At 40.8% G+C, this 13,351-nt stretch overlaps 1 protein-coding gene across 1 annotated transcript in view; it reads right to left on the minus strand.

Moving 5' to 3' along the window:
• Positions 1-13,351, minus strand: part of top3b (DNA topoisomerase III beta) — a 72,551-nt gene that overhangs the window by 4,126 nt on the left and 55,074 nt on the right. The window contains exons 12-15 of the mRNA XM_072388586.1: positions 11,013-11,186; positions 6,264-6,392; positions 5,855-6,004; positions 4,470-4,570 (exon numbers count right to left, since the gene is read on the minus strand). Of these exons, the coding sequence (XP_072244687.1) occupies positions 4,470-4,570; positions 5,855-6,004; positions 6,264-6,392; positions 11,013-11,186 (554 nt within the window). The remainder of the gene's footprint in view (positions 1-4,469; positions 4,571-5,854; positions 6,005-6,263; positions 6,393-11,012; positions 11,187-13,351) is intronic.

Genomic DNA, 13,351 nt, shown 5'->3' on the forward strand with positions numbered 1-13,351 from the left:
ATGAACTGTTAAAATAGATGGAAGAGGGGTGAAGATTTTTTTTTTCAGACACAGTGCCAGGATACCTCGAAGTATCTAAGTACATATGGATCTAACTTCAAGAAACTTTCGCTAAACCAGATGACAAAGTTCATTCAAACCAAAGAGAGGCAATCTGATCAAATGCACAGCTTCAGTTCACATGAAGCAATTTCAACACGCAAACTGATTTATGTATTTTTACAAGGATGAACTGTGGCGTCTACCACAGCACTCCCCTTTACAGTCACACTACCCATTATGCACACATTCAGATACAATGCAAATACAATACAAAAGTTCCGCAACTTCACAATTCAATCATGAATGTGAAAGTGGCCCTCTCATCAAATGGAAAAGTCAGTAAATAGATCCTGTCAGTTTGTTTCTGAAGGTCAGCACTCAACAATGTGACATCATCTGGTCCACAAAAGCACATAAAAGATGCTTTGGTCATGTAAAATTATGGCAAAATAAGCATGTAACTTCGTAACACAAAGCAGCAGATGGACAGAAAAACTATGCCGTGTGTCAAGGTCAAAGATACTCTTGTGCTTGGAGACGGAGTCATATCTAACATACATATGATCAGAATAGTTAATTGCAGCTATCCAAGAGCCACTGTCTCTGACATCATAAGACTACTACCTGAGGTACTGGCAAAACACCACGGGGTGAAAGCTGATTGTGCACGTGGGTGCAGTGGACATCAGAGAGAATCAGTCTGAAATCTTAAAAAAAGACTTTGAGAAACTATTTGAGAGTCTTGATAAAATGGCGATTAGTGGACCTCAAACATCAACAGGATGATAAACAAATTCAGCTGGCTGCTTCAGTTGAACACATGGCTGTTCAAAGACTGCGTTTCATTGAGAACTTTAATCTTTTCTGGCAAAGAGATGATCTGTTTAAAGGTGGAGAGAGACAACTGATGGATAATATCCGCCACGCTCTGAGGCATCAGAATGGACCAGGACCGGGTCCTGTGCTGCTGCCGAGAGAGAAGAGCTCCTGTCTCACCACCCAAGGACCCAAAAAATTATTCAACCACTGCAGCCACAGCAGCACCTCCAGCATCCCGAACACAGGATTCAGCAGCTCCTCCATCGCCCTCACCACGGCCCTCACCACAGGCCTGGGACCCACCTGCTGCATCTACACCCTCCAGAAATGTTTCACTATTGTTCTTTTCTCCATGTCAGCCATAAGACTTCCTGATCACCTTGAAAGCTTGGTGAAATCAGGGATTCAAATGGTTCCTCTCACGCCAAACATGGCAAGATCAAGAATTCTATCCTCAAAGAAGCATCGAGCCCCTCTCCCTCCTCAGCCTACTCCACCGACCAAAGCACCCTCCCAGCTCGGCCCCCACCATCGATGCCCACAGCTGTTATTTCCAGCAGCGTCAATGCTGTTGTCTAGAACGCTAAGGACCTCTGTCTTGGTAAGCACCATCTCAACCAGAGGTCCAGGGATGGAGTGAAGAGAGGAACAGACAGACTGTCCAATCAGTCATCTTATCCATATCCCCTGCAAGAACACAGCGTCCAGTTGAACTCTAGCTAATTTGTACTCAATGTCAGATCTTTAAGTAACAAATCATTCTAGATTAATAGTTTTATTTCCTCTCACAATCTTGATTTTATGTTTTTAACTGAGACATGGCTCGACAAAAACACCGCTGATGCAGTCCTGATTGAGTCTCATCCACCTAACTTCAATTTGAAACACGAGAAAACCAGTGGGGTGGGGGTGGTTGTGCCATAGAGTCTTAAGGGCGGACCAAGCGTGTGGAAACAGTCTATCATATCCCGGAGACCACCAGTAACAGGCAAAGAGCCAATCATTCAGCAGCTGTGTAGTTTGGTTGCAGTGGTTGCTGAGTGAGTTTGTTTACAAAGGAGTAGCAAGCGGTGAGAAGCCGTAAGGATGGTCGAGGCGGCCGCTGTGTAGCGGAAACTGGCACCGTTAGTATAGTAATCCACGGTAGTATCGTCGTGTAGAATTTCTAGTATAGTAGGAACCGTAACGATTTGGCACCGTGGGGTACCATGCAACTCTAATTGGACTCAGACCTGAACACATTAAATCAATAATATCAGCAGCTTTTTACTATAAAAAAACATTGCCAGAATCAAAGGAATAGTGTCAAAGTAATAGGGTTACACAGCTCCAACAGGCTCATCTCAGAAGGACATTCTTTTTTCCTATTGCAACGTTTTTGGACGTAGGCACCTGAAAGGACCTCATGACATTGCACACAACGAAACGTTACACTATACTGATGATGGGAGGAAGATGTGGGCATGTTTGAAGCAAGGGCTCACAACAAAGTGACGCCGGAGCGACTGCAGCTAACCCAGCTCTACTAGCGGCTCTCCCTGACACCTAAACGAGCCCACTGTCCTCGGCCCGTGCCGGTAAGTGCTGCTTTCTGCCGATCCAAACCCTACATCTGTGACTACACAATGCCGCGGACCCCTTTTCGGGGTCCCCGCACGCAAGTTTCTTTCTTTCTACTGGCTGTTTGACCAACTGCTAACAGCTACAAACAACTACCTTCCCCATGTAAACAATCCTACGTCATCACACACAAACGTCACGTCATCACGTATGACACCGTTGCTGCCAGAGTTTGTTTTTTCTCTCTTTCTCAGACTATCTCATCTGCTCCCGATGGGTCCACTCACCTTTTCACATGACTGTAATAGCTGCCTCCACAAGTCCCAGAAGATCGCGGAGCTGGAGCAGCGGATATCCAACCTGGATCAGGGAGGAAGAAGCTCTTATTGATTCCGTAGTCGCAATTAATGCCGGTCCTCCTGGGATCCCTGCAGATATGGACTCCACGGCATCACCTGTCAGCTCCACGACCACCGCTGACTCCAGCCCAGCTGTGTTCTTGTCATGTTTTTCCCCTGCCACTTGGTTTCACTCATGTCACTGGTTTCATTGTCATCAGCTGCACTCACTCACTAATCACCCTTCATGTCATCTCACTGAAAGCTAAGTCTGAACCAAGCCCCATTAGAAAGGCCTGAAAGCCTTAATACAAGGATTGGATATAGAAGGTGTCTATCAGAGAATGCTGTAACCAGATTTAAAGAGTTAATTTCATCATCCTTTTCTTCACTAATTGGAGCCTGGAGCCACATCATCACAAAGAGTGCCTAAGGATACCGATTACCGATAGTGGAGTGACCAACAGCTACCTCTTCTGCATTGACGACATCGAGCTGTATGCCAGGACCAAGTGAGACATCAACTCACTGATACACCTCACTAGGATATACAGCTAGGATATAAGACATTGGGATGTCATTCGGACTAGATAAATGCAGCCGAATGATATAAAAAAAGAGACAAGGTGATCATGACTGACGGATACAAACTACCAGAGAGCACCATAACCAACGTTGAAGACAACTACAAATACCTTGGGATCCCACAGGCAAATGGAAACCACGGGGAGGCTGCAAGGAAGTCAACAAGGAAGATGGCCTCCAGTGATGAACTGCTAAGTGAGTGTCACCAGCTGATGAAACCCAGGGGAAGCAAGGAGGAAGAGGAGGAATAGTCACGGAAGGATATACCACCAACAGATTGAAGAAGTGGCTTTTATCGAGAAGTCCTATCAGAAAAGCTGTTCTGAAAGACAGCACAGAGGCAATAATAATAGCAGCTCAAGAACAGGCCCTGAGCACATGAGCAATAGAGGCAGGGTCTACCACATCAGTGCCAAGTATGAATTGGAAGTCCCAGAGTCAAAATGGGAGACACCTCCAAAGGTAGTGGAGAATGACTGAGCTAAGATCCTGTGGGACTTTCATATCCATACTGATAACCAGGTGATGGACATTGTAGTGGTTGAAAAACTACAGAAGAAGGCAGTAGTTCAATGCAGCAATTCCAAGTGACAGCAACATCAAGAAGAACAAACACGAGAAGCTTGAAAAAAGCAAGGTCTGAAGGAAAAAGCTGAAGAGATGTGGGAATCAAAGTTAGTAGTACAAGTGGTAATCAGAGCACTCAGGGATGTGACTCCTGAACTGGTATAGTGGCTCCAGCAGATTCCGGTAAGAACAAGAGTGTGGAGTTTGTTTTTATATTCATATACATATATAAATATATACATGAACAAATAAATTAATTTCATTCATACATGATTCTACATACCATCTGATGTAAAGAAAGTAGCGGTATCTCACTGTACTATCTTGATAGCACCTAAGTGACCTGAGTAACCAGAAATCTCTGATGTTCATATCTACAAAGGAAGGTTCATGTGCTTTCAAGATCTGTGTTGTTGTCTTGTGTCTGCATTATTTATTATTAATTGTTGGACAGGACCAGTCTCAAAATGCACAAATACACCAAGGTCTTGCCAATGATGGAAACTGTAGCCAGAATTTCTCAAAAATCAAAGAACAGCTTTAACTTTGTCAACTGACCTGGATGTACTTCATGAAGCGGTGGCATTTGCCACAGCGGGAAAGGGGCTTTCCAGTGGATGCAATTGGGGAAAAGGAGACCTCCATCAACTCATCCATGCCTGCAACACAATACAAACAGTTAGGCTGGACTGGAATAAAGCTGTAACATATATTACAATGGTGTGCATTTTGTCTTGGTGTTTTCCCATTTTGTTGTAACAACTGTAATTTAAATTGGGGCTTGGACTTGTACCTAGTCATTCAAATTAGAAAAGTGAACTTATAAGAAAAAAACACATACTGGGTTACTGGGAGCTTGCAAGGCCTTTTGACAAGGCTAAGAGACCAAGCATCTGAAAGCATTCCGCAAGTCTTTCAGAAGATGTGAATGTAGCACAACATACTATACCTTTGCGGATCACCACAGAGACCAATAAGCTGATGTACACCAAAGCTGCAGTAAAGAGTCACATGGGACCAAGAAACGAGATGCATGCGTGAGAAAACCTGTGTAATTAATCAGTAAAGTGAATCAAATGACTCCGTAATAGTATGTAAGTGTGTTAAATAGTTGCCAGAATACTATTACAAGTGTATTCCTGGTAGCTTTGTCGAGCTAAAGAAGGACAACGATGAGTGCAACTTCAAAACTGAGAAATGCTAAGCTGACCCTTTGCCGTAAGACGTATGGCATCACTTCCTGTTACCTTGTGTGTGTACTGTGAAATTTCTTGCTCCTCTTGGTCTATTAATAATCACCTTATTTATCCCTATAATTTACACATTTTGCATAGTACTTGTTCTAACAAGTATGCTATAGAGTTAACTTCTAACACTCACTCTTACAGATCTTTAGTCTTTACTTTTCACTTTTTAGCGGTGTGTCTGGTTCTCTAGCTTAGCATGGCTACCAGTTCTCTTCCTCCATCTCCTGCTTTCACCTGCTCCGTGTGTCAGATGTTTAGTTACTCCTCTGCCTCCTTTAGTGGTAATAGTACATGTAACAAATGTAGTCTTTTTGCAGTTTTGGAGGCGAGGTTATTTGAAGTGGAAGCTCGGCTCTGCACCGTTGAAAACCACCCGATAGCGAGCCAGGCGCCTTTTGCCAGTGCGGAGCCACCTAGCATAGTTAGCTCTATTAGTCGCCCCTCTAGCAGAACCCGAAATGACCCCAAGTTGGCAGGGTGACTGTCAGGAAGAGGCGTCATAGTCCTAAAGTCAAGCCCGTGGTTCACCATCAACCTGTCCACGTTTCAAATAGATTTTCCCCACTCAGCGGTACACCCGCTGAGGACAAAACCCTGGTAATTGGCAGCTCTATAGCCAGAAATGTGGCATTAGCGACACCAGCAGCCATAGTCAAATGTATTGCAGGTGCCAGAGTCGGCGGACACAGAACTTACTTGTGATGGAATCCACAAAGTAGTGGAACTTCCTCTTAAAGATATCCAGTCCATGCTGTAAAACCTGCTGATAGTTTGCTTTCCCCAGAGCAATAAGATTCAGTTGCTTCTCCACAGCACTACGTATGGTCGGCAGCACCAGCTCTGCATCTGCAAAATAGCCACGCAGCCAGACTTTGATATTTCAATGGCAATCTTTAAAAGCCACTTAAAATTTCCTATTTTCATAATTACGGTGGCTCATATATTCTAATTAAGTCAATTTGGTTGCATGTCCTAATGATCCAATGTTTTATCAGTTGCCATAGTGTTCAAAGATGATTCAGCAATATTCTAAAAACCCCAAATATAGGCTGCACAACAAACCTTGTACATCTAAGAGTGCATGCAAAAACTTAAGTAAAATGACCTATTTTGTAGTAGCCATGTACTAGGACAATGCCCAGGTTGGTTGGCTTCAGCTTGCGTCCATTCTCTACGGTTACATAGTTCCGCTGACAAATGTTATTGATGTGGACTGGAATGCTGGCATCAGTACCTGAAGGAGGAAGGAGAAGACACGTGTAAAACATGTATCATTATCCCATTGCAAAAAATACCATCATGCAGATCCTCTTTACAAATTAGGGCTTTATAAGAACCATTATCAAGTGAGTGAACAAAATGTTCCTGTTACTGTTCCAAATTCCTGGAATTTGGCAAGTTTGAAATTATGTTATTGGAAGCAGATGATTGTTGAGACACCTGGACCTAGTCTTTCTCCTGCTATAAATGTCCACCCTTTTTTCAAGCTTATCTTTTTTTTTTTTTATCCTCTACAGTTCCATTCAATGCAGTTTTATTTATATGGCACCTAATGTACACTACACTACACTAGAGTAACTATATAGCTCGAATGTGCCTACCTGAAGCGCTCAGGTCCAAAGATAACAACTTCAGTTTTGACTGAATTAAGAAGCGGTCTTTACGTCTCTGGCATATGTTTGTAGTGTAACCAACTGCTTGGTTTCATCTGGTTTCATAGATAAGTACAGCCGAGTATCATCAGCATAATAATGGAAATTTATGCCATGCTGTCTGATAATGTTACATAATGGAAGCATGTATAAAGGGAAAAGAATCGGTCAAAGGAAAGAACCTTGCAGACTAACATGACTTGCGCTGGTGTGTAAGAAAGATTCTTCATTTACAAGAACAAACTGGAATATACCCTAAAGCGGTTCTTTTGATCCCAATGATATATTCAAGCCTCTGTAATAGTATTGTGGTTGAGCAGCAGTGAAATTAAAATGGACAAGCCCAGACACAAATCCATTGTTGGTTTGTTGGTAACTTTCATTGGTGATGCTTCCGTGCATTCTATATCCTGACTGAAACTCTTAAAAAATATTGTTTATGTACATGACCACAAAATTGAGCTACAGACATAAAAGCGAAGATTGGATATAGGTCTATCATTACCTAAAAATCCTGGAATAAGTATTTTTTTAAGCAAAGGTTTAATTACAGCAACCTTAAAAATTTGTGGGACAAAGCCAAGGACAGATTTATCAGAATCCAATATGAAAGTGTTGATTTAAGGAAAATCTTGACAATTAGACAATCTTGTTGGACTGAGTCTAAAATGCAAGTTGATGTTTTAGATGAAGCTATAGTAGTTGTTAGCTCAGGGAGCTTGACAGTCTGAGTGAGATTCTTCTAAATTAGTTACGCTTTCCAACTTTGTTGAAGTCTACTTCAAACCATGAAGCTCTGAATTAAACCAAGGAACCAGTCTCCACTGACCAATTACAGCCTTTGTCAGAGGAGCAACATTGACCAATGCCATATGCATTGAAACTGTAGCTTTATCAACAAGATAATAAGGTTGTTTAGGTGCAAAGTTTAGAGAGCTGCCCTCTATTGAATTGGCATGTCGTACTGAGGAAAATGATAATGGAATTGATTTTTCAACATTTGGTTACAGCAGTGTCTGATGGACATCTACTATAAAGATAAGACAGGGTTGTGAATAAATACTATTAATTGTTCACTGTAATGTCAGCACAATTCACTCAACTTTAATTTAATTCAATTCAATAATAATCTATCAATCCACAAAGGGAAATTATTTTACTGCAGTATAAATTGTTAGTGAAGAAATGCTATGCCAGCTGACAAACTTTCAGAAATTTGAAGTGTAGCAGAGAGAGGTGGGATAAATGTCTTCAGAGATCACCAGCAATGAATTGGGTTGTTGATTTTGTAGGCTGACAATAACTTGGCTGATGATGTCACACAGCATTGACAGATAACACAGATTAACTCTCTTAGCAGTGAACATGGACAGGAACTCACAGCCAACAGCTCTAATAACTGGGGTGCTGGGGTGCAGAGATGCCCCCCCCCACCCCCCACAGTGACATGTCCAGTGGAGTCATTTTCCTCCAAAAATGAATGAGACCCCCAAAAATATTTTACGTATACCCTTGGGGCATCCAAAATTTCCAAAGAGTTTTTGAGCTCCAGCCTCGAATAAAATTTAGTAGAAGGTGGTTTGATAACTTTTAATAACATATCTTATGGACCAATTTTCAGGCCTCTGACTGAAATCTGTTGTAGTTGCATTAAAATGACGCATTAATGATGCATTAAAACGCAAAAATTGGCCTAAATCGCATGTTAGAGTCAAAATGGCTGACTTCCTGTTGAGTTTTGACTTCGAATCTAGGATGCTGTTTTGTTCGTCCTGGCAGCTCTCCCAGTTTTTATGCATGTCGGTGAAATTAGCTGGAGGGGCTGAAGTTTACTGGGCACTGTTGAGCCATTTTGCCATGCCCATTTCTGGGAACCATAAAATAATAACATTTTCACTTGAAGTTTGTGCAAATTTTCATCACTTTTAAGACATGTTCAGGCCCTGAAAAAGGCAATTCATTAGCCAAGAAACCCCCCCAAAAAAACTGAAGACACAATAGTCATTGACACTGCCTTCTGTGCTCAGGCCTAAATATAAATAAATCAGATACAATAGGCCTCGGCCCTACCTTTGTAGGCTGTCAAAATCTATGTGAATGTCACCCACTACAATAACTATCTGTGATCAGCACTAACTGAGTCTGGGATTCAAAAGGTCTAGAACTGATTGGTAACTCTGATTTGAAGACACTCCTTCACCTGTGGTTCTAGGATTGTGAAAATTCAAATTGGTAGTGGTGTGCCTTACCACTGCTCCCACGACATATTGTTTGGGGTCAGGGTATTCTCTGGTAAGGTCAACAACAGAAGATGTTAGTGGAAATCTAAGACAAGGTGGCATCAGATAGAGACTGGGCCATGTATGCACAGAACATTATCAGAAAGTTTAGGGGAATACCACAGTCCACTGTCTTTGGGAATTCCTTGTATGCTGCTGTGTAACATGTATGCCTGATAATAAATTTCCCTAAGAGGCTGCTCAGACTACTCTGGTCATTCCTCCACAACAGTGGGTTTTGATGCATTGATGCCAATATGATCCTCCTGCTGCAGCCAGGTATTTGCAAGACAAAATACATTAAACAAATTAAATTTTGATGATCACCAATCAAGTAAATTACTAAAAGAGACTGGCAGAGATCTAATGTTAACCAAACTACATTTAATGGTTTTATGTTTTTGTTAAGTTAAATATTAATTTAATTTTAAGGACAGTTTTGCCCAATGTTGTACGCATCCAGTCAAAGGAGGCTGGCTCCTTGGTTTAATTCAAAGCTTTGTGCTTTGAAGAAGAATTAAAAAAGCTGGAATGAAAATGGCACCCCAGTCATTTAGAAGACTCTCACTTAGTCTGGAAAGACAGTTTGACAACATATAAGAAAGCCATTTGTAAAGCTAGAACTGCTTATTATTCACCATTGATAGAAGAGAATAAGAATAATCCCAGGTTTCTTTTCAGCACTGTAGTCAGAGCTCTGTTGAGCCACGGATTCCTTAAACTTTCAGTAGTGATCATTTCATGAGCTTCTTTTTTCTATAAGAGACAAAATGAGCAGAATCCCTTCTACTATTCTCACTAATGTATCATCAAGTATAGCACCCGTAGAGGTGACTTTAGAACTTGATTTGTACTTAGACTTTGTCCTTCCTGTGGAGTTAACAACAACAATAGCTTCTAAAACAATCAACGTGCATTTTGGACCCTATTCCAACCAGACTGTTCAAGGAGGTTAATTAGCACTGCCATATTGGATTTGATTAATCAATGTTCGTTGATAGGCTATGTACCACAGTTTAAGGTTTCTTCTGGAGGTTTCTTCCTGTTAAAAATGAGCTTTTCTTTCTACCATTGCCTCATGCATGCTCAGGACAGGAGATTGAACTGAAGAGAAGTTGCAATAAGGATGCAATCTGTTGGCATCCTTAGATAGGGTTTTCTTTCCTTTTAATGGCATTTTATGAAATGGACTAATCTGGATATGAATTAATTTGATTTGATTTGATTTGATTATAATTGGCTTGTCTTGGACCTGAATAGGCTTGACATGACATTTGTTTGTTGACATTTAGTGCTATATAAATAAAACAGAACTGAATCAAAATTATTATATTTGTATGAAGTGAAAGAAGCCTGTGATAAACCCATTTTCAACATCTCTCTACATCTAAAGAAAGTTTTTTCCGTCTTTATCTCATTGTTGTAGTTTTCTAGCCTTGACTTTCACTATTACTGACATTGTTTCTAGCAGCTACTTTTCATAACACTAGCAAACCCACTGCATTCTTCTTGCTACAATACAATACAAGCTGTAATTTAAAAAAAATCTCTGGTGAACATAACATAGAGGACTAAACAGATAAGAGTAAAGGAAAGTGAGTCAACATTAAAAAGGGGAGTTAACATGCGGACATAAAATTCTGTATTTGTCTTACAAGTAACATAACTAAATAAATATATAAACAAGTAAATAAATAACCACTAAAATCCCTCATTGCCATTTTAACTGTGTATATTTTACATATCTCCTTTGCATTTCTCACTACAGAAAATCTGCTGGTTTAATCCAAATTTCTGTACTGATGTTGATCCCATATTAAATTTGTAATGCTATTTTGAGGCCAACACTGTGCTTAGGTGGCTTTTTCTCTTGTTTGTAAGACTTTATGAATAGCAGTTATCCACAGTGGGAAGTGCTGGTACCAATGCCATGTTTCTCCATGAGCGTGATGAGTTCAGCCTCTGTCAAGTAGTCAGGTGGGCTTGTCTGCCTTTCAATCAGCTTGACCTCTTCGACTATAAAAGTGTCTCCACGTTCACAAGCTGGCATGGCCTCTTGCAAAGGGATGCCCTGCCATGACATCACTGTTGTGTAACCTGTGAAAGAATACAAGCTTAGAAAGAATTAGGTTGCACCATCTGCAGCTTTGTGTATTTCTTCAGTGAATGCCAAACTGTACAAGTTTATTTTCAACAGAAGGAGTGAATGAACAGGTACTGTAAAGTGTGCAAACTGTATTCTATACACTGTATAAGCTGACTTTTTCAGCATGGCTACCTATAGGAGCTAAAAGGGTGGTAGTACTATTTGTTAAAGTACTGGAATGCACCTGCCAGAACAACTCACACCAAACGTGCATAATAGGCTCAAATGCAAGTTTATGTAAATGTTGTTGTTGCTGTCAGTATTCATATCGAGGTCACTCAAAGTGCTTTTTGCACTACATGCCACATTCACACACACACACATCTTAGTCTATTGCAATGTTAAAGGCTACATAGTGCTTTCTTCTCTATCACACACACCAATGAAAGCATCTGAAGCATGTGGTTCAGTGTCTTGGCCAAGGACACTTTGACATGTGGTCCTAGGAAGCCAGGAATCAAACTACCATCTTTCCAATTAGCTGATGACTGCTTTTCCTTCTGAGCTACAGCACCCCCATCATGTTCATGCACCATCATACAATCATGCAATTGCATGATGTTTAGGCCATCTGACATTCAAAATGAGTCTTCAATCCCTTGAACATTAAAGCTAAAATCCTTTTGACGATCACATAGATACTCTGACATTCTTTGAATACTAATATATTTCTCAAGTAAGGATACCCCTCAATGTTGTCTCTTCTAAGAGAATCACTTTATTTATTCTCCTCACTTGGGGTTCAAAAGGTTTTAATGGCCCCAAAAATAACTAAAACTAAAACAAACCAACATATTCTGATTAGAAACATTAGAAACACACTGAAACAATGAGTTGTATTTCAAAATGTGAGAAAAATTAATCATTTCACAAAATAGAAAAGGCTCAGTCCAGCAAAGATGTGATGGGAGAGCTAGGCCATCACCCTCTGCACACACATTCCCCATCTCCCTGCAGACTCACACACACACACAGACAGACACCTGGACCCCCTGCAGACTCTTTCACACATGCTTGCTGCACCTCAAAGACCCCTAAAGAATTTTTGCACTAATGGACCAACTGTACTTTATATTGTTTCTGTAAATGTTGACGCTGCTCTATCATCAGTGCAATAATTCTCACATTCTTAACCATTCCAATGCAATAACTACAAGCGCAATATAAACAATTTGTGTAATCTGTACATATATTTTTGCATCTATATGTATACATATTTCATTCTTTTTCATGCCTTTTCATTATTCTCACTGAAAGCACCACTGCAATTTTGTTATGTTCCAGAAACATAATGACTATTAAAAATCTTGAATCTTGAATCACTTCCACCTATATAGACGGAATGCATTTAGGTCACTGTTCCATCCACACACCCCTTCAGTAGTAAAACACTAAACATGATTGCTACCGCCCCAGGATTGAGAGTATGACAGATTAATATTATCTTAAACCGAAGCCTGTTTGTTTCAACCAAGCTCCTTGCAACCTGCAAAATAAAAAGTGGACAACAGGCATTAACATCATGCAAGAAAATGGGTTTACTTCTGTTTATAAGTACCTCATATCTACACATGGGAAATGAAAAAAGCAAAGCCTTAAAGCACAGAAAAGTCTGGACATCTGGTCCATCTTCAAATGAAGGGAAATGAAGGCAATGAGCCCACTGATGAATATTCTGGTTGTATGTGAACATTTTGAACAGTTCAAGTTTTCGCCCGTCTGACATTTTGTGCGTGGATTAAATCATAAAATGGAATTCTCTACATTTAAAAATGATTTGAGGCATGCTCTGTGCTTCAGTATTGCTGTTCTTACAAGCCCCTGGCTGAGCACCTCAGTGTTGGAGTTCTCCCCAGTTACCAAGAGGGTCGCCTTGCTGTGGATGCAAGTTGCAGTAGGGAAGGTTCTGATGGTTGTGTGTGCATATACACCACACAGCAGCTCAGATTATCCAACCTTCCAGGAGTCTATCAGTGGGTCCACATGATGAGATTAACTGGATTATAGCTACAGTTGGGTTCTGCTCCTTATCTGAGGGTAATTATCCTTGGATATATGGCGGTGAATGAATGGAATCACAAAGCATGTCATACCCCGGTACGATAGGTGGCGCTGT

This window comes from Leuresthes tenuis, unplaced genomic scaffold (assembly GCF_036924035.1).
Source record: "Leuresthes tenuis unplaced genomic scaffold, fLeuTen1.0.hap1 SCAF_6, whole genome shotgun sequence".
Lineage (NCBI taxonomy): Eukaryota > Metazoa > Chordata > Actinopteri > Atheriniformes > Atherinopsidae > Leuresthes > Leuresthes tenuis.